The 21,884-nt window shown below is 38.8% G+C and overlaps 2 protein-coding genes across 7 annotated transcripts in view; one reads left to right on the top strand and one right to left on the bottom strand.

The window, feature by feature from the left end:
- Positions 1 to 772: 772 nt before the first annotated feature.
- Positions 773 to 10,464, bottom strand: sox10 (SRY-box transcription factor 10). Of its 2 annotated transcripts, none has more exons than XM_081609732.1 (4): positions 10,286 to 10,464; positions 7,242 to 8,111; positions 4,042 to 4,310; positions 773 to 3,370 (listed from the first exon to the last, which is right to left on the bottom strand). In XM_081609732.1, the coding sequence occupies exons 2-4, from the start codon at positions 7,670 to 7,672 to the stop codon at positions 2,592 to 2,594; spliced, it is 1,479 nt and encodes a 492-aa protein (XP_081465858.1). In that variant the 5' UTR covers positions 7,673 to 8,111; positions 10,286 to 10,464; the 3' UTR covers positions 773 to 2,591. The 2 variants fall into 2 exon arrangements, with proteins under 2 accessions (XP_081465858.1, XP_081465859.1); XM_081609733.1 differs by having other exon boundaries at positions 4,150 to 4,310; positions 10,286 to 10,459.
- Positions 10,465 to 12,567: 2,103 nt separating this feature from the next.
- The window catches only part of kdelr3 (KDEL endoplasmic reticulum protein retention receptor 3), a 28,442-nt gene continuing 19,125 nt past the window's right edge, over positions 12,568 to 21,884 (top strand). The window contains exons 1-3 of one of the 5 annotated variants that reach the window (XM_081609738.1): positions 12,711 to 13,020; positions 19,704 to 19,747; positions 19,914 to 19,992. Coding sequence is in view for 3 of the 5 variants with exons in the window: in XM_081609735.1 (XP_081465861.1) it covers positions 16,014 to 16,075; positions 19,704 to 19,747 (106 nt within the window). In the remaining 2 variants the exon portion in view is untranslated. The other 4 variants (XM_081609737.1, XM_081609736.1, XM_081609739.1 and 1 more) reach the window with 4 other exon arrangements.

Here is a 21,884-nt window from a genome sequence, read left to right as displayed (position 1 = left end):
CGTCGTGTCTTTATGAAACTTTCAAAACAAAAACCGAAGATTTTGGATGTATCTTACTAGTGAAAGAATTACATAAAAATAATAGTCTTTACCACCTGTGTAAACTTTGCTGGTGAATGTTATAACACATAATATGTGTTACATTGTTTCATTTAATATAGGCTCTTGTGTCAGATAATCTAAGTCTATGTTAGAGATTAATACTTTTTTTTTTTTGGATTTACAGAATCTCAGTTAGCCTTCATAGCGGGACTGGACCCCGTATTACACCAAGCACTGTAGCTAATATTAGCTGGTATCTCGCCAGTGGACATAAATACAGTAAATTAATATTCCAATCACAATATGTACACAATAATATGTCCATCTTACTTGTGTAAATAAATCGCGGGTGTTGCCATGGACACCTCCCCGGTCCCAAAGCGCTCACAGATGACGCAGTTCTCAGCCGGTAGCCTCTCTAGACGCCTTGGTGTCCAGACAGCAGATGAATCATGGCATCAGCGGTGTTTTACCGTGACTCTTTGTTGTTTCTATTTTTTTTATGTAAATTGTGTTCAAAAGCATGTCTAAAATGTGTATTTTGCAAAAGGTAACATAATTCTGGCTGGTTAATTTTCTGTTTCAAATAATGGCATTTAGATTAGGCAACAAACAATTGTGCAAACACTGATACTATGTAGCTGTGGTATTAGATTATTTGATTATTTTTTTTTAGTTAATGGTCAGTTAAACAGGTTTTATCTTCTTACATAAATAATTAGAGGCGGTGTTATGTTCAAGCAGACAAATAGCTTTATTCCAATAGAAAGTAAAGGAGCGCAGCACATTTTCACATGTTAAGGCTTTTAGTTCCTGTTTTTATGTAGTTGAGTCATACTCTGCTTCTAAAAAACATAAAACACAAACCATGTCAGTAATATGGGTCATAACAAAGAGAAAAAGCAGTGCAAAATAATATGAAAAGCACATAAATAAGAAGTGCAGCACTCAGAAAACAAAGGTAAATGTTCAAATAAGCACAAACAGCTTAGATAGAGAATGAAAATAAACAGCTTGGATATGTTGTCCAATGGTGAAACAAACAAGACATGGCAAATTATTATTATTTTATTATTATTATTTGACCTTTGTGTAAGGCTAATTAGGTTCTCAGAAATGCAGATATGTCAGAATTACAAAAAGAAACATTTGTAATGAAGAGAAACATTAGGCATGAACTGAAAAAGAGACATAAAAGTTATAATTTCAAAACTCAATGACAAAAACGTGAAATAGTCTAGAAGGTGTTACCCCTCTGTACCAATTACTAGCATGCATTATTAAGGACAACACTTTTTTTTTAGTTAACATCAGACTGCATTAAAACACAAGTGGCAGCTGCGTCTTAGTATTGGCCTGTCAAACACTGAATACTGAACTTTTACATAAACAATGAATAATAACGCTAAAGCAAAAAGCAAAGACAGCAGTGAAGGCATCCAGTGTAGTTAGTCATCATGGCAAACATAAATTCAACAGTTAGAGCTAGAAATGTGTTCTCGATGGCCCACTTCCACCACCAATAAAAATAGTTAATTGACATGCTAAGAAAAAAAAAATTATCAAAATTAGTGCTAATGGAAAAATAACGAGGCAAAAGTTGATTTTGACACATACAAGTAAAATTATACAGTAAAACAGACAAGAAAGGTCTACTTAGGTAGTTTTGGATGTCACGCTGGGAGAAACATCTAAAAACAATTCAGTTTCTTCTTTAGAAAACATCAAAAGTTTTGGTCATAAAACTTTGGTCAGCTTGCATAAAGTTTACATAAATAAATGACAGGTGCATTTATATCTTCACATGCACTGCGTCGTCTATCTCGATGATAGTGTGAAGTTGTAAAGTTGGTTTTGTGTAGATATACAAGGACTTTGTCTAACTGTTCATTTTGTTTACAAAGAGAAGTCAGATTAACATAACGTCTAAGCTGAATAAAATCCTGCTTTTTAGGTTTTCTGTGTAATTAAAGGTCAATCCTGAGTTAGAGTGGAAAGCCAACGAAGGAATTGGCCCTCGGTTTGTGTGGCATTGATGCGTTTTGTAACAAAAGGAATTTGGCTTGCATTTAGTCACACCATTCAAACCCTGATAAAGACCTTACTACTGTGGAAGCGGCTTGTAAAAGACAACGTGCCCGCTGTAATTCATGAAGTCTCCACACTAACGGGAACCCGATCCCCATGCGTAGTTTCGATGTTTGAAGAGTCAGAAACTCTGCTGCAGTCGTATTGGGTGGGTGTTTTTCTTTGCATTACCCAAGGCTTTACAATCCCAGACTCCTACACCGAGTGCCGGCGGCGACTAAAACTCAATTCAAAAGCCCCACACTCGGTACTCAGTCATGTGCTGTAACAGCATGCACTCCACCTGGCCGAGATCAGAAGGTGTTTCCCCCTCTGGGTCTCCAGCCGACTCCCCCAGTGCTGGCCCACTCCCCCCAGACCAGAGCACTTCTATCTCTGTCGTAGCAAACGGAGCCGCCTCTCCTGCTTTGGTCTGACACTGGGGCTGAACCTGCACCGGCGCGTTCTGCTCTGGCCATCTGTCATGGCCGCGACAATGTTGTGTAGACGGGCTGCTCCCAGTGCGTGGGGCTGTGCGACTGCGAAGCACTGGTTGGGTCAGTGATGGCGGTGTACAGAGGCCTCTGCGAAGGTCCCATGTAAGAGAAGGCAGAGTACAACCCCGAAGCCTGGCCGGAGTGGCCGTAGTACGTCCCCGAAGGCTGGTGGTCGGCGTATTCCGCAAACTGAGCCCTTGAGGCCAATGAGGGGAAAGCAGAGCTATAGTGGGGAAGGCTGAGCGGGGTGTAGGTGACGTGGGCGCCTGCTGAGGCTGCTTCCGCAAAGTGAGACCCGGAACCTCCGGCCTCGCTCTTGATCTGCGCCTTGGATGGATCTGAGCCCAGTGGGGAGCTGTGATGTTGCTGGGGCGGCTGCTGCTGCTTGGAGAGCCAGGCTGCGGAGTGACCGCTGGCTGCAGCCAGAGCCGACGAAATGCCGTAGGCATACGGAGAGGCCGGAGAGGCTGCTGCAGCTCCTCCTGCTGCTGCACCAACCCCTGGATGCCCGTTGGGGGGAAGGTACTGGTCAAACTCATTGACATCAAATGGCTCCATGTTGGCCATCACCTCATGGCTTATTTCACCGATGTCCACATTACCAAAGTCGATGTGAGGTTTGCCAGATCCAGGAACGCCTTCTCCTGCCATTGTGCTCCGCATGCCGCCATTCCCAGCTCCCTCCCTCTTACCATCTCCTGTCTTTCCAGACTGAAGTTCGGTCTTCGGAGTGGTGGGAGGTGTGGGAGGACTGTGGCTCTGACCTGTAGAAACACAGTAAGGTTGTTACCCCATTTTTAGCTTTGCAGACTAAAAGCATTTACCAAACACTGTGCCTTCTTTTGAAGTTGAATCTAAGGGTGAATTCACACAATCCCTGTTCAGTCTATTTTTATTGGAATCCAGTTTGTTTGCCTAGAAAGTTTCATTCATTTGGGGATGTATAGATGCACAATTGAACTCTGATAAAGACCAAAAAAGTGAACTCTGGTCCGATTGCATTGGTGGATGCAATCGGACCTCCAAAAGCAGGAAGTAAACTATAATGCAGGGTATTCTTGGTAAATACAACCAAAACAAATGTGTCTATCGCTAGTGGGTCAAAAGTCAAAAGAGAAATCCTATAGCTGCTAGAATCTAATGCTACTCTGTTTTTGTTTACATTTCACAAAGAAGGAAGTTGTACTCTGTGTCTTCTTAAGATGTTTTCATACCGTTTCCTCTAGTGGTTCTCGGTGCAGTGCCCCCACAGGCGGGGAAGGGAACAGGTTTTTCTAAATGTTTGTTTCATTTGACCAGTTGAAAATGTAAGAAATATTGTAATTTTGTTTCCCTATTGAGTCGAGTCTACCGAACTATCAGGTGTGAAAACACTCTAACGGTGTGACAGAGACGGTATCTGGGGGGTATCAACAGGAGGGAGCCTGCAGCCCACCTGCAGCATGAGGGTGTTGCCCATCAGCCGGAGGGGACTCGGCTCCCCCGCTACGGGCCACTTCCAGGTGGAGGCCCTTGTAGTGGGATTGGCTGTGGCTGACCTCACCCTCCAAATGGCCATCGGCCTCACTTCCTGACCCGGAGCCGAGCTTTCCGTTTTTGCGGCGTCGTGGCTGGTATTTGTAGTCCGGGTAATCCTTCTTGTGCTGCTTCCTCAGCCTCTCGGCCTCTTCGATGAATGGTCGCTTGTCACTCTCATTGAGAAGCCTTGGACAAGAAGAAGAGATTTAAAGGGATGTTTACAAAGATAAAGGCTATGCACTCAATCCTAAATTGGATACACCTAGAGAATTTTAAAGATGTTTGCATAGCACTATATATTAGGAAAGTCAGATATGAGTATTCATTTAAAATGTTTGGCCTTAGTTGTATTTAACTCAAATGTCTTTTAGGATATCTCTCTACCAGTTTTGCACATCTAGAGACTGGAATATCTTCCTATCCCTATGATAAGATATCATAATATCATCATATATAAGATATCATAATATCATAAATTATCATGATATCATTTATCATATCTTATGATAAGATATCATAAGATATGATAAATGATATCATGATAAGGTATCATTTATCATGATATCATGATCTTCATGATGTCATGATCACATGATCTTCATTTATCATGTGAAGATCATAAGTTTCTTATCATGATAAGATTTTTGATTTATTGCTCTTACAATAAATTCCAATTAATGATGTTTAAACTCTCCCAAAACTGCCCTTATTGTCAGGTTTGATAGTTTTATTATATATGTTTGTTCCATAAAAGCATCAATAAATACCAATAAATTTGACAATCCAGATACCATGTGCAGTTTAGTGATACAAATTACACTTCTTTATGTGACTGGTGTCCTAAAGAAACACATTAGAAATATAGATGTTTTTCAAGAGCTGTATTTGTGTTACAGCTCTTGAATTGCATAAATTGCAACTAAGACACGCAATTATTGCGTGTCATAGTTGCAATTTAATAATTGTGTGTCCTAATTGCAATTAGGACACACAATTAGAGTCATATGGTTACCTAAAAAACGATGTAATAAATATTTCTTATTGTCAAAATATCGTGATAAAACTTTAATTCCATATTGTCCAGTCTTAATCTAAGCCGTCACTTTGTAGGTCAGGGCATTCAGGGTCAGTGTTTGTCTGGAAGGTGAGCATTAATATAAAAAATATAAACACAGTTATGCAGTACTTTGTTTCGCTTTCTTAGAATTACTTTTGCCAATCCCTGTATACCATAAGGACAAGTCAATTCAAATATGATCTACTTCAGATAAATTTAATGTGTGTTTGTGCATTTTAACAAACTGCTGCGTGTCGTTTTCTCTTTGCTTTTTTCCCCCCCACATAGCTTAATTTAATCCAAGTGCACCACTGAGCTGCCTGCCAGGGGGCTTTTGACTGCTGGACAGTAATGAAATAAAAAGGCCAAGGTCGCATCCTGTCTGTGAACACGGAACTGAGCTCCTTCTATTACTACGACTGGCATGAGAAACCCCTGACCTCCCTGAGCCTCCCTGTTTATCATGTTCCAGGAACCAATTAACTCATCCTGACTGAGCGCAAGGTCAGCTTTTATCTGATTAATATTTGATCCGATCAAGTTTGATTCCTTTAACTTCGGTGACCTTTATGCCTTGAATTGAGTATTGTTATCACACTTAGCTGCCCACATGAAACTTTAGATGTTAGGTGTTTGCATGTGAAGATGGGCCATTCTCAGCTACTGGACACAGCATGAAATTTAGAATAAGACTTCTGGGGATAACTTTTGGTTTCAGTTCAAAGTTTTGAAATAAACATGTAGTCTTCTGAAAGAGGATAAACCCTCAACAATGTTTTGCCGTGGTCATGTGATCATGATAGAAGTAAGTTGGTGAGCTGTGACCAAACGAGGCCAACAAAATGCTAACGACAGAGTTGTGTTCCTAAGTGATGCTTTGGGATAATACAAGCTAAATAGAAAAAAAGTGAGTGTTGGACTATTTCTCTTTTTCATAGCAGGTATCTTCATGTACCAAGAGGAAAATTAATAAATATTTGCAACCTCTCTCCAAAGCAAAAAATTATTCAACAGACAGAAAACACAAGGTGGCCTTCCATCTAAACAACCTAATACTGTTGTTAAAAAAGTGAATAGTAAAAAAAACCCCAAAAATCCACAAAATTAAATCTAAAGGTATTTGATGGGTGATTGGAGATGATCAACAGGACTGACCAAGTCACACTTTCAGTGTCTTTGTTTGTCCAAATGTAAATAGTCGGTGACATGTAAAAACAGCTTTTACGATGGGATATTAAAAAACACGTAGATCATCCCTTTTCCTGATAACTGGCGAATGCAAATGCTTCATGCACATTTCCGTTTCAATGCTTCACGTAGCTTTTTTTAATTCATGTTTTTGTTTTTTTTTGTTTGTTTTTTGCTGGTGGCGCTGTGTAACAGCTCCTGTAGCTTCCTAGAACTTAAGAGTTTGCTTTCGGGCAACTTGTAGGAACTTCTACTTAATCTTGTGGTTGCTTTCCAGAAACTTACTATCGACTTTCATCAGCTTCTTAGTAGACTTTCATCTATTACTGTTCTAGAGTATTCCAGAATTGCACACCTCAAGGTGGCAGCATGTTGGAGAGCAGCTCTGTCACATTTCCTGTAACACAAACCGCTACAGGAGTTTCTTCCTTTCCACTCCCATCAGCATCTACAACAACTCTTTGAAAAACCTTGGATAAGTTACAACATTTAACTTCCGTTCAGGATTATTATTATTATTATTATTATTATTATTATTATTATTATTTATTTATTTAAATACAACTTATGAGCCTATAGTTAGAACTGAAGAAGGCTTCCAGGTTAGATGCGAAACATTTTTCGAATTAAGAAAAGAAGTCCAGTTTGTTTTTAGCACTTAGGACTGTCACTTTGCTGATAATAGAGAATATATAGAAACATTTGGAAAGTAACCTCAAAGTCCAGAGAAAGTAGTTCGGGGAAAGTAAACAGAAAACGTTCCATATAAGTAGCACCTAGTGAGATCTGAAAAATATTGAGAAGTTAATGAGATTCCGCAAAAACTCAACACGGTAACATAAGACACCAGCAGCGCGGTGTGGGCCCCTCACCTCCACAGCTTCCCCAGGGTCTTGCTGAGCTCCGCGTTGTGCAGGTGGGGATGCTGGTCGGCCAGTTTCCTCCGCGCGGCCTGCGCCCACACCATGAAAGCGTTCATTGGCCTCTTCACGTGCGACTTGCTCTTGCTTCCGGCGCTCACACGCACGGGCATCGGCACTATGGTCCAGTCGTAGCAGTTGAGCACCTGACTCACCGCCTCGCGGATGCCGGCGGGGAAGCGCTCGTCCTCGTCGTCGGACCTGACGCAGGAGCAGCCCGCCGAGGCGTCGTCCAGAGCCGTCAGCTGCGGCTGCTGCTCGCGGAGGGGCGAGTCGATTCCACCCGCGGCGCTGGAGGAATGACCCGGGGACATGGAGCGACTGTCGTCCGACATGCCGGGACTGAGCTCCACCTCTGAACAGCTCTGCTCCTCTCTGGACATCTTCGTTGTCCCTCTTTCTCTCTCTATTTCTCTATTTCTCTCTCTCAGACACACACACTCTGTCCTCCGGAGTACCAAACTTTGTTCCTGAAAGCTCAGCTCTACCTGTCAGGCTCCGGCTTCTGCCTCTTTACCTTAAAATGACTCACCGAGCGGCAGCTCTGCTTTCTGTCTCTGTGGCCTCCAATGAAATTATAATATAAACTGCCAGTCTGTCTCTACTCTGAGCCTGCGTTGCAAAACTCTGTGAGGGTTCCACATTAAAGTTCTTTCCATCCGTGTTGTTGGTATCATAGGCGGCTCAGTGCGCACCTTGGACCCCAGTTTACCTGCTAATGGACAGCGGTCCGTGCCAAACTCACCCAGTCCCACTTCCTTCCTGACTTCCCGTTCTCTCTCTCCTGCGGGTGTCCTGCGGTCGAAATCCAACAGCGAGGACCTGGAACAGAAAATGTTTGAGTTTAACATCAACTGAGCAAATCCCGCTGGTTTATCGTGTAAAATTCCACCACATATGGAAAAATTTCTCTATTATTATTATTATTATTATTATTATTATTATTATTATTATTATTATTTCACTAGTGTTTGTGTGACTTGATCATGGGCGTCTCCGGAAAATTTCGGAAAAAAGTTGCCTAATTGGGGGGGCGGGGGTGTGGGGGGGGGCGGCACTGATAATCTTAAATTGACAAAAAAAATCACAGCAGAATAACCATATAAATAAATAGTAAAGTTAATTAAAACTTGAACTTTCCACTCTTAAATTCATAATAAAAATATTATGCCTACTTTTTTATACATAGGCATAATATTTTTGCCTATATGTATAGGCATTTATACATTATAAATGCCTATACATTTATAATGTATAGGCTATATAATGTATAGCCTATACATTTATAATGCCGATATTATAATGTATAATTATAATATAGGCATTATAATTATACATTATAATGCATATACATTATATTGTATAGGCATTATACATTATATAATGCCTATACATTATATAATGTATATAATGTTGCCCACATTTTAAAACCTATTTGAAATGACTAAAAAATTATCTTCATTCCAACACAGTGTAGAATAATGTAGAACATTATTCTACACAAAAATGTTGCTACCAACAAGCTGCTGCGCCACCTAGTGGAAGCCACGGCCCCTTAAATTAGCATAACTTGAGAAAGTATGCACAATGTTCTTTATAAAAATAAATTTCAAGATTTAGAAGAATTTAGAATTTAATCCCTTGACTTGTTATTTGCTTATTCATTCATTTCTCGTTTTTTCCGCTCAATCTTTTGGCCAACAATATGAAAATAACAACTGAAATTATTAAAATGAGAAATCGTCTTTGTTCTAGCATTTTAAATGGACACTGCTTTTAGGTGGGACTAAAATGAGCTGATTTGAAAGCACAAACCACAGGGAGTTCAAAGATTTTTAAAAGTTTCTAAGGTGGATTATTATTATTATTTTTAATAATTTAAATATTTCTGCATAGCAACACTCCTTTAATTAAGTCACAATATGGTTTTCGTTTTTGTTATCGCGCTAAATATTACCTACAGGAAGCGAAAAAGACTTAGCGACTGGCGCTGGAAACATAAACCTCGTGCGCGTGCGTTTCCTCTACGTGTTAGCAAACTAGACAGCGCTTTTGTAAAAACGAGATAAAACTGAGTCGTTTTCTCAGTGAAATGGACTCCTCTCGTTAACCTAAGTGGATGCATTAACCGTATCTCTCGATAAACGTGTTTGGAAAACTAGCATTTAATTAACGGGTGTCGGCGGTGTTCGTTTCCAGAAAACGGGTGGTTGAGCTCCACCACCTGTCCAACTTCTTGAAACCCGCTCACCACCTGGACTACAAGTCCCAATTAGCAGGCTGTCATTAGGTCCCAAGAGATGTCAGTGCGTAAAAGCCGTGCGTAAAAGGTACCAAACGACATGTATAGCGCCACAGTTTGCTTGTTTATGTCTCTTATTTATGACTTTATTGTCAATAGTCAACATTGTGTTCGGGAGAGAAAAAAAAAGAACAACTTTAGAATCTGCTGCTGGTTTTCATTAGGCTATTAAGCACCTTTACTGGGCATAATGAATTTGGGCGACGGGATCTCATTATCACCGCCTGACTGGCCAATAAGTTGGCCTTAATTTGCTCGCTGCAAAACTTTTTTTGTTTTGTTTTGTTTCCTATGCTAGGTTCATCCAAGCTGCAACATACCACAATAAAAGAACAAAATGTGATTTCAAAAAGTGCGTAAAGTTTTTATAAGTAAATAAATAAATAAAATAAAATGGTCGAACGTTGTAATCAAGAAATCCGTCTGCAACAGAAGCACTTGTCGCTCTAATGATTCCAGGAATCTTAACAATAATGAAACAGGACATAAAGCCATTCAGAGCAAAAATGATAAAACGTCAAAAACATAAAACAAAACAAAACAAAACAAAACAAAACCACTCCATAACTCTATCGGTAATCAAAAGCGATGCCATTACATTTCTAATTGTGAAGAGGAGAAAACGATCAAATCGCGGAGCCAGTGCAGCCACCGTCAGCAGAGAGCAAAGAGTTGGAAATGCTAAGCGCCTTACTTCGGGAATGAGAAAAGGAGGTCGCCGGTTTAGCACGAAGATCCGTGAGTTCCCAAGTCTCCAAAGTGACGCTCGCTCCCCAGCCCCCTCGCTCGCAGCCCGAGAATGAATGCTGGCTCTGTGTGTCCGTGCCAGGGCTTAAAGAGCCCCTTGTGCGAGGACGGGAGAGAAAAAAAAGGAAAAGGAAAAGATACAGGGGACGGGTCTTAAAGTCGCAGCGCGCATATATGCAAATTCAGAGAAGTCTGTTCTAAATTCAGAGAAGTCTCTATCTATCTATCTATCTATCTATCTATCTATCTATCTATCTATCTATCTATCTATCTATCTATCTATCTATCTATCTATCTATCTATCTATCTATCTATCTATCTATCTATCTATCTATCTATCTATCTATCTATCTATCTATCTATCTATCTATCTATCTATCTATCTATCTATCTATCTATCTATCTATCTATCTATCTATCTATCTATCTATCTATCTATCTATCTATCTATCTATCTATCAGTTTAGTTTGTTGAAAAATAAGATTTTAAAGTGTGCCACATCACACATGCTGGTTTTGTTATTCTAAAAAGTCGCTTAAAAATTTTGGCCCCCAGCTTTTCATGGGGATGCAGATTAATATTTTCAGCAACCAAGAAGTTCTAGATTTGTATTAAATACTCAGGTTGACAGTAAATAGGTTAAAATGTGAATTGAGCATATGGTTGATAAATGAAGTGTTCAAAAATTTTTCAATTTTAACAACCTTAGCTGCTCTGTTGAGGCAACAAATCAACATTTTTTTGCTAGAATTCAACTGGAGATATTAATTACTTTGGTCTGCTGTTAGCTGTGGTGTCCAGCAGAAAATGTAAAAGCAAATAACCTGCCCACATTGATTCTATTAAGGATGAATGGATAAATTCAGTAAAAAAAATAATAAAATTTTTTTTAAAAAAAAAAAGAACCGTCCTAATGGCGCCACCGCTTTGCACTTGAAAGTCGTATTTTCCTACTTTCCAGCGGCAAAAGAAGGCCCCATGAAACTTGAATTCTGACTAAGAAAAGTCAGAGCTTACTGAGCAGTCAAAAGTTCACTTTCCAATATGGCTGCCAGACAAGTAGTGAAAGTTGCATAAAATACTAGCACTTGTCTTTTTAAAGATCTACGGATGATATGAGTTGTAACATTAAATTTTTATTGTGGTATAAATTAAGTATTTTAATAGAATTAGATACTATTGAAATAAATATACTGTTTTTGGCTTGACTTGACCAGTTTGTTCCAAAACGTTAATGCTAGCGCTAATGCTAAAGCTTGCTAGCAAGCTAAGCTTCTTAACCAGAACGCTAAGAACTTTTTTTTTAAGTCACATTTGAATTTTTGTAAAATAAATAAATAAAAAATTTTAAAAATTCAACTATGGTGAACATTTCTGCCTTCTCAGGCAGACAAAATATTTACTGAGAATGTTTGGTTCGCTTTTTTAGCTACCCTTGAGGAATTAGCTTTTATTTTAGGCTAAAGCACCTTTTTTCAAATATAATTTATAGCTCACCTGGCAAATACATATTTTTGAGTTTTAAATCTTTTTATTTCTTTGGTAGTTTTGTTCAAACTTAATTAATTTGCCTTTTTTTAGCAACTAAATGTGGGAATTCCACCTTTAAGGCGCGGAAATGCTAGCTGGCGTAGCTAACAAGAGTTGAATTCTATTGGTCTGTCTCAGAGCATCTGAAATGCATTTCACTGCTGAAGATTCTGACGGGGCTTGACCTTCTATCTATCTATCTATCTATCTATCTATCTATCTATCTATCTATCTATCTATCTATCTATCTATCTATCTATCTATCTATCTATCTATCTATCTATCTATCTATCTATCTATCTATCTATCTATCTATCTATCTATCTATCTATCTATCTATCTATCTATCTATCTATCTATCTATCTATCTATCCATCCATCCATCCATCCATCCATCCATCCATCCATCCATCCATCCATCCATCTATCTATCTATCTATTACAGTATTACAGAATGTCTATGTCCATGGCGCCAAACGCTTTATGCAGGCTCATCGTGTTTTCTAACTGGATCAGCACCTTTTTACAAACTGAGACATGAACGCTCGTTGAAATCAAGCATCACTTGTATATAAACAGAAAGGAGAGACTAGAGGGAACATCATGGGTCGCTCCGACACAAACACAAGCGTCTTCCCCGCTACAATGACCCCCTTGTATCTGTGCCATGCGACACACACACACACCGGCCCCCAATCCAAAATTCACCACGTTTTTCATTAGCAATGAATGTGGACTCTGATAAGAGAGGCCCTAACAATGATGTGCCTCTTTTATTCCTCCACTCTCCCCTCCTTTTCTTTGCATTTGTTTCCATCTCAGGTGAATTCTAATCATGTGATCAAAAACGAGCACCCCCTTCCCCATGTTAAAAGAGGAAAAAATGAACAAAAAGAAGTTTTGTGTAATGCAATGGAAGAAAAAAAAAAAGACGGAATGGAAGTAGTAAAAAAGGCTTGTGTTTTGTCTTGCATTGCCACTCAATCCTGACACGGAGAGACAGACCCTCCGGGAGGACGGCGGCTTGGCCCGGGGAGCTACGCTGGGACAGTCGGCCTCGCGGTGCTGTGAAGCGGGGAGCCGTCGGAGCGCCGCTCCGGGAGTTTGAGCCAGGATGGAGCTGAGGATGAGCGGCTCGGCCTCGATTTGCTGTGAGTCCTTTTGGGTGCGTGTTTGTGAAGTGATGGCTGAGAAGAAAATAAAATTAAGTGCGACACACATAGGCGTAAACAAACGGATATTTTGTAGATGAATAGAAGAATAATACTCTTTTTATGAGCTTTTGGAGTAGATTGAAGCGGTCGTGTAGAAATTGTCATCGTTCCTGGCGCTTTGAAAAAAAAATATGTCAATTTTGCGTTCGTCACATTTTAGTCTGACTCTATAAAGAAACACAAGAGACCAGAGTATGGATATTTTTTTTTACATTTTTAATATTGAAACACTTGACTTCTTGTAATACATAGCATATAAAACAACTACAAAATGCATTGTCACAATAAAAATAAACTGTTAAGGTATCCACATCAGTTACCTCAATTCTAAATAAAATAAAACAATACTATCAAAATCTATTTCTCGTTCATGAAAACTCCTTCCTTTAACAAGAAAAACATAGAACAGCACTGAAAACAAAACTCTCACAAATAATATTTGTTAGACCATAAGTTTTGTTTAAATTCTTAGAATGATTTTTAAGTTAGAAAAATAATAATAACAAAAGTGCTATATCTTTTTCAGTTTATGAAGAAATCTCCATGGAAACATTTGGAGATTTTTTTCTTCTTTCTTGACAATAAGAGATTTGTTTAAGGGGTGAGCTTTGTAAGATGCACTCTGTTTTGCCTGAAAGTTTTTTTTGTTTTTTTTTTTAAACAGAAATATGATGCAGATTTTCAGACTGAACCAGTAGACCAGTAATCTGTTTGCTGGAAGGTTATCATGTGTGACCATGTGACCTGTATGTTGTGGGCTTTCCCAAAAGAACAGTCATTGTCAGTTCTTTATTAGTTATTAACACGAGGGTGCACCGATTCCTGAGATACGTTGCATCATATCTTCATCTTTCTTTTCAAATAAATTTAGTTTAAATAAATAAACAAATACAATCTTAACTCATTTCATGAAAAGCTGTACCTGATGACGTCCCTGCAGTTTCTGTACTCTGTAAAAAGGGATTTTGGGAGGTTGTGAATATTCGCTATTAAAACTCTTACGTTTTCTCGAGCAGAATCAATTGCAAACATAATTATTAATAATGGTTCAATTCATTCAACATTAACCTCTAGCTAACATGAGGTGCCACATGTAGCGCCTCATGTCAGCTAGTGGTTAAGGAATTGCTTTAGGAAATAAATCCTATCTTTATATTTTGAACAGAATTCATTTGAAGAAAAGGATTTAGTCAACGAAAGTTATTTTCAGTGGTAAGGCATGTCTTTTTATGGATTGTAAAAATAAATGAAAAAATTAACTAAATACAAAGAACAAATATTTGCCATGTGGCTGAGCTTTTCTGTTTTTGGACAAGAACTTCCATTTGTGTTCAGCTTTAAAAATTTAGCGATAGCACTACTGCTAAAGTCTGACAAGCTCTGAGGGAGTCATTGCTAATAAACATTACATCTTGACTTTGGTGTCAAGTAAATGACTTAAATACTATCTTCTTAGAATAGATTTTAACAGATTATTACTGTTTCAGTAACTTTTTACACCTTCTTTAGTTTAGCAACAGTGCTAACTCAAAACCCAAACTTGCTAGCAAGCTGAGCCACTGATCCCTGTGCTAATTTTTGTTGAAAAGTTTGTTAGAATAGATTTGAAATTTGTATTTTTATTAGAACGTGTAAACAATACACATTTCACAAATATGTATTACTAATTTAGTAGCATTTTGTGCCAAACTAGCTCTGCTACAGAACTATTGTTAATGTCAAGCTTGCTAACAAACTACAAGTTTGCTTCCTGATGGAGTTTAAAAGCTCATTGCTACATCTTGATTTTTGTTCTCAGGGAAAAATAAATAAATCTCTTTAAGAAGTTCAAAGCTGTTTTATGTCCTTGTCACAAATCAACACTTGTTGCTTTTTAACACGAAGAACAAACTTTGATCTTAACACTTAATTTTGCATTCAACTGCATTAGTTTATTAAGTAAACTTTAGCAATTGATTTGCATTTCAACAATTTCTTTGCCTTTTAAACGGTTAAACTGACGTCATTTCTGATCGGAAGTAGTGATTGAAATTTGCCCAAATTAAATATATTTAAATTGTTACACCAATTTTATTCAGTAAATCTAAATCTCTATAATTTTTTAAAAAGTTGTCTACATCAGAGTGGGTCTCACTCTACCTCTCTGTGTTTTCCTCTTCTCTTTCATGCACCTGTGTGGGACAAAGCAGGTGTGTCTCTAAATGCCCTCACTGAAGTGGATCAGCCAACCCTGGTGGATCTAGCGTGCTATTAACCCAACAGTTATTAAGTCGTTACTAATGTAATCAAGACTGGCCTTTTTTGCAGTAACTCTAGCTTGACTTCCTCTGGCAAAAAAATGAAAGGAGATATTAACAAGATTCTGATCTATCCCCGTTAATTTTCCAACCCTGAAGGAAGAACAGGGTGAGAACAGAATTACAGAAGGTTTTTATTTTACTGATAGATTTAAAAAAAAAAAAAAAAAAAAACGTTTTATGATATATTTGGGTTCAAGAATGTAATACAGGAAGGAGGCTGTTTTCTATTCTTAAATGAATGGATGAACATCTGTGGGTATGAGCAGAGTTGTGAATGTGTGTGTGTGTGTGTGTGTGTGTGTGTGTGTGTGTGTGTGTGTGTGTGTGTGTGTGTGTGTGTGTGTGTGTGTGTGTGTGTGTGTGTGTGTGTGTGTGTGTGTGTGTGTGTGTATCTTTGTGTTTTGCTGCTTTAATGAATAGCCCATTGTGTTGTTCTGTTTCATGTATGCACTGACCAACCAAGGGAAAGAGTCCAGTTACTTCTTGTTGTGTGAGGGGGAACATCTAGAGGAAATTGATATATGGGGGTTAATGTGGGTTGGGGGGTGGAGGGGTCACTTGGGGTGAGCATCCCAGATGAGAACGAGAGACCAAATAGAGTTTCGTTAAGCTGATCCCTGCTGGTAATCCATGAGCACAACTCGTTACTGGTTGGTCGTAACCAACATGTCTTTGTGCTCAGTTATGGCTCGGTAAGTTAATTTTTAGTAGACACCTTATTGTTTGTGTTGCATTAATGATTCAGTGCATTGCTGTTAGTTTTCATCTCTCTTTGACCACCAGTTGTTATTTTGTAGCAACAAATCAAGACTAAAGGACCCCGTCTTCATACATTGTCACGTCTCAACCACAGATTGACATTTTTAGACTTTAGCAAACAGACCAATGATACGTATATCGCATAATTTTGCATTTGAAAGGAAAAACGTACATGGTTTTCGAAATAATAAAAAAAACACAAAAAGCAGAACAATGTGGTGCACCTTTGTAATCAGAGGCAATAGTTTGCAAATCCACATCTTCGCTACAGCTCCACCTGGAATTAGATTGTATGTGTGCTAAAGTGTACCAATTCTTTCATCATCTGACCAGATTAACTTCGTCCTCTTGATCGTTGGCTCCTCCACATCTGCTGTGCCGAGATGCAAATGAATTTTTTTTGGCTTTCCTCCGAATGTTGTTCCATAGCAACCAGATTAGTGGAGTGCAGCTGATAGCCATTCTAGCAACAGATTCTGAGGATTGGGGCTGCACAGCTCCTCCAGAGTAAACATGACCCTACTTACTGCTCTGCTGGTTAATGCCACCGTGTCCAGCTGGGAGATGAGTTGGTGGTTTGATATCTTAACGTTTGATATCTTCTTACTGGACCACAGTACACACACATAACTACACAGAGATTTAACGAGTAGCTGACTTGTGTGAGGAGAATTCTTTGACCTCAGCTTTATTTAGGGGTATCGCAATGAAAGGTTCTGATATTTCTGCCACCCAGAATCACCCAACCCCACATCACCATACCTTCCCCTCCATGCTTCATAGTCATAACAGCAAATGTCAGAATTGAACTTAAAAATGTGCAAGGTGTGTGCTCCGTTGCAGATTTTTTAGCATAATTTCAAATGCCATGTGAAAAGTCCAAATAGCATTCAAGTGTTTTTATTTTGTAGATGTTTTTAAACTAGTGTTCTTTTTCTAGCTCTGCCCACATTGCTGCGCTCCTGCTGCCGACTCATTGCTCTCCTGAGAGCTCAACAAGTGACAAGAACAGATATTATTTAGAGAAGAAGTGCTGTTAGACTTAATTGTTTTATAAAAACACATAAATCTGAAGAATACGCCCTTACTTTGTTGCACAATCCCACAGATACACATTAAACAGGTCCACTGTAATTGCTTTGTGCACCGTTGTACATTGGGTCAGCTTCAGCCACAGACGCTCTGAGCATCCCCATAACACCAGACCAACATTAAGTCCTTTTGCATTAACCCGCAAACCATAAAGTTGTGTGCTGCTCGGCTGCAGCTGCATCTGTAACAAGAGGCCAGAAACCCACTGGGGGCAGAGGACAAAAGAGAAACCTCAATGGTTCCTTGGGTCCCTTTTCTCCCTTGGGATAAAAGCAGCAACTTATTTTTTATCACTGAATTGCTCCATGTGCCATAGAGGGAAAATTTGTACATTTGTTTGCTTATCGTACTTGTCATGTCTCAGAGATACGCTGCGAAAACCTCCCAAACAGCTCGCATCTCCGTGGGACGAGGAGGACGTGGTCGAAGAATGATAATTTAGCGGAATGAGAGGCGAGGGCCATGGCGATTGAGTCATTTGAAGGAAAATGTAGAAAACGATGTTGAAGAATTCGACTTTGGGAACAAAGGTGTCCTTTGTTGGACGGCTTCTGTCTCATGTCTTGCTGGTTGCTGTTTTGGAGCTCATCACGCAGCGATGATGTGCTCCTCTAAAAATATTCGGTTTTAATGGTTTTCCACCCCCGTGGACACAAAACGAAATGCTCAATAAAACAGTCATTTAGTTTGGTCACTTTGCTGGTAGCTGAACAAAACAATGTGCTTTTAAGACGCATCTAGTCGCTGTGTTGGCGTTATCGTTAATGTTGAGATGTACATTTTTTTTGTTTTTGTCGGGAATTTAAATTTTGTTCAGTTAGACAGTTTTGCAAAAGTTTTTGCAGTTTGTTAGCACTGAAATACAAGCGTCATTGTATTTCATTGCAATGTTACGAACTAGTGTTGCCCTGCAACAGACTGGCGACCTGTCCAGGGTGTAACCCGCCTCTCGCCCGGAACGTCAGCTGGAGATATGCACCAGCAACCCTCCCGACCCCAATAAGGGACAAGGGTGTAAAGAAAATGGATGGATGGATGGATGTTACGAACTAAGCCAACACAATCTAGTGGATAATTGTAAGTGGAAAAAAAAGATGAATAGATTTCAACACTTTCTTTTAAATAGAAATCTGAAAAGGTTTGTATCCTCTTTTTAAAGGGGCAGTGTTATGTAAAATCTACTTTTTTTTAGCTTTACATCATGCTATACTGTTATTCCCTCATCAAAAATATACCCAGAGTGTTGCTTTTATTCTGTCATGAATGTTTCAGAAATGTTTTAATCTCCATGGCAACCGTTGAGTTGTACAAAACGTCTGGTTGGACCTAGCTCCGCCTTCAAGGATGTGCTCAAATGTGCTCTTTCTGAAAAAGAAAGAGCACACTTTCTTTTGTACAGAAAGAAAGTAGGCCTCTTTAGGCCTCTTAATTTAAGTTTGGGAAACGCTTTAAATATACAAAGTCATATTTTGTAGCATTTTTACAACAACTGACAGTAACATAGTTAGTGTCAGCATTTTTTAGTGCTATAAAATGATTTAAAATTAATTTGACAATCTGGGGCAAGACTATAAAATTGCTGTTTGCAGAGACTGTTCATTTAATCTGACTGAGTTTGACGTACTTTTACAAGAAGCATGGCCATACATGATTCTGCTGTTTCTACTGCAAAACTGGTGGTAACATACTGTATAGTAGTTGACTGCAGTGACAAGGGGAGGTGCAAAGTTTTGAGTCAAAGAACTGAATAAAAACACGCCACAGTGTGTTTCCTGAAATAATTGTACTTACCCATTGTTCTTATTTTACTACTTACCCTTTACAAATGTTATAGTTTGTGTTGATTTTTCAAATAAAATCCCAGTAAAATATGTAAAAATTTGTGATTGTAATGTAACAAAACATGGAAAACGTAAAGTGTTATTAGGAAGACAGTAATTTGTTGTCCTGCGTTGCTAGTCTTAATATACCAAAGAAAATTGGGGTAGTTGAGATGTTCTTCACTACGGCTATATCTTTTCAAGATACACACAGACTTCAAATAAATAAATAAAAAACATCATCTCATGACAGTAGAACATCGGGATTAGAACTGGCTTAATACCGGTGCAAATTCAGTGCTGCCGGGTAATTATTGCACTTAAGTCTGAATACAGCAGCACTGACTAGAAAAATACAAGATTTATACAACAAAACGCAGCTCCTCAAAATGACCATGAACCTCTCAAAGCCTTTCAGTTAGTTTAATCTCAGAAATGTTTAACATAAAAGTAAGTTTCCAATCTGCACTGCGGTATAAAACTTTGTCATTCACATGAGAACAGGCCAAGCAGCCACTTTGTTTTTAGTGAAAAGAAAATAATTCTATCGCTGTCATGCATTGTTGTGTTTTGGAAGTTTTTTTTGAACATGGGTTAAATTTAGAAAATGAATCCGTAAACTAACTTCTTATCTTTCATTTAATTGCAGATCTACTTTGTGTTTCAAAGGCCTACGAAGACAGTTTGTTTTAAGTAAGTAAAAACTTAAGCTTCACCCTTTTACAGATCTTTATGTATCAAAGTTAGTTTGACCTTTAGCCTTTTGAACATACCTCTCATAGGTTCCACTGCTACTGTATTTACAGAGGTGCTACTCAAATATGACACATGAGATTTAACTTTATGCAACATTATGCAGACTCTTTGTCTGCATGGAATATTCCCTCTCCTCAGCATGCTGGATGCTTGAAGTGGCTCACGCAGGTGGCAGCTACAAAGTAAGTTTTCTGGAAAATATACTTATATATTTGTGAAGTATATTTATTTTTGATAAAGCTGATAAACCACCTCATCACCACACAAAATCTTGTTTTTTTACCAAAAAGATTTTTTTTTCTTTTTTTCTTTTTTTTTTTAGAAATTCACATTTTTCCATTAAGTAAATTTATTTTCAGAATTCCAATTTGTGCATTTTCGAGGTCAGAGGATTCGCTGCTAGAGACTGGTTGATGTTCTACAAAGATCTTTTTCCTTAGTTACAAAAACACATCTAATTGATGTCTTGTATTAATATCTTGTATTTAATGAGTCAAACAATACACCTTTTTTTGTTCACCTAGAACAGAACCACTTTTTTCCCCCAGTGTTAGATAAAAAATAAACAATTAGAACAGATTATATTTGATAATCTGAACACATATGAAGAAGAGTTGAAATGACCTTACTTTAATGGTGTTTGTACATCACTCAATTGGGCTTTAATGCATGTAAGAAACTGGGCACAGTGATCCAAGCCTGAACATTTAACCAGCAACCATCACGGACTTTCATTTTCTCTTTCGTATAAAAATAGTTCTCAAAACTTCATCATACTGGCTTTTTTGTGTCTGTATATTTTTTTGTTGTTTAAAAGCTCTTTTAGTATCACTATGTGCTTTAGAGCAGAGGAAATTGACTTCAGCTTTACTTCCTTTGAGTTGACGGGGGGAAAAAAATTGCTTTGATGTATCTGACAAAAAAAACAACAAAAAAACTGAGCTTGGCAGAGCAGGAAGATACGGCGACATTTTCTTCGAGAATTTATTTACACGGAGGAAATTTTTAAAAAAGAAGTAATTTTCCAATCATGAGTTTTTCTTGGAACATCGAGTTAAGCAGCGTGAACATTTGGAGGCCTGCGGGATCCGGGGGTGGCTGGTGGTAAAGTTGGCCGGAATCAAAGGGGGCTGTTGTTTGACGCTGGGAGCCGAAGATGAAAGGCAAGAAGAAGATGGCAAGTTGCACCAGCATCAGTCTCTTCTTGCCTTCTCACCCTGCGGCCCTCCCTCGCTCTGCCCATGTGAGCCAGGGTTCAAACTCAGGACCCACAGCTGCGCCTATCTGCACATTTGTGTGGACATTGATGTTCGCTTGTTCCCAAACACATGCTTAGCTAACGTATGCAGACATACGTTTCAGGGATGGACATATGACCAGAGATGCGGAATTGTGTGGAACCGCCTTGACTTGAAGGCACCGAGCTGGAAACAAGACGCTCTTCTTAGGAAGAACAGTTATACATTGTGAGGGTATCGAGGCAGGCTTAAAAAAAACAAAACATAAACAAGCAAATTCATTTATAGGCTGATTTAAAATGTCATGGTTAGGCTTTTTAAAGCCTCAATCAATTCTTTTAATCTACAGAGACACGTCTGAAACACAAATGGCAGTGGGGGTTAGAAACCCCCCCAAAAACTTATCATGTATTTAGCTGATCAAAGCCATTCAAAAGACCACCTTAATTTTATAGAAATGTATTTTATTTGGCCAGCATGAAATAGGTCATTGTATCGAGAAAATAATTACGGGAAGAAATGATCTGGGTGATGCAACTCACGCGCTGACACAGACTCGAGGTATCTTTCTGGCGAACATTGCAGTCGCGTCCAGATGCTTCCCTGCTTTTCCTTCCCCTTGCGTCTGTTCTCCTTGTCACAGAGCAAAGAAGCAAAGGGGATGCTTCTCTGGCATCTGCAACAATGCCCAATAGTAGAAAAAAGATTGCTTTTATTGTTTGTGCCAACAGATTCTTACATGAATGTCACAACCCCAGTCATAGTACATGGTTAATGTGGCAACGTGATTGCCATTTGGTTTAGAAAATGGCGAATATGAGGGTGTTGGTGTGGAA

The sequence above is a fragment of the Poecilia reticulata genome, chromosome 8 (genome assembly GCF_904066995.2).
Source record: "Poecilia reticulata chromosome 8, P_reticulata-male-v2, whole genome shotgun sequence".
Classification (NCBI taxonomy): domain Eukaryota; kingdom Metazoa; phylum Chordata; class Actinopteri; order Cyprinodontiformes; family Poeciliidae; genus Poecilia; species Poecilia reticulata.
Note: the sequence above shows the minus strand (reverse complement) of the source record. Positions and strands in the feature narration are given on the sequence as shown.

Coding starts and splice junctions, on each gene's coding strand:
- sox10 (XM_081609732.1), bottom strand. CDS start 7,672: ATGTCCAGAGAGGAGCAGAGCTGTTCAGAGGTGGAGCTCAGTCCCGGC. Junction 4,311..7,241: donor ACCCTGGGGAAGCTGTGGAG/GTGAGGGGCCCA, acceptor TTCTTGTCCAAG/GCTTCTCAATGAGAGTGACA. Junction 3,371..4,041: donor GCAACACCCTCATGCTGCAG/GTGGGCTGCAGG, acceptor GTGTTTCTACAG/GTCAGAGCCACAGTCCTCCC.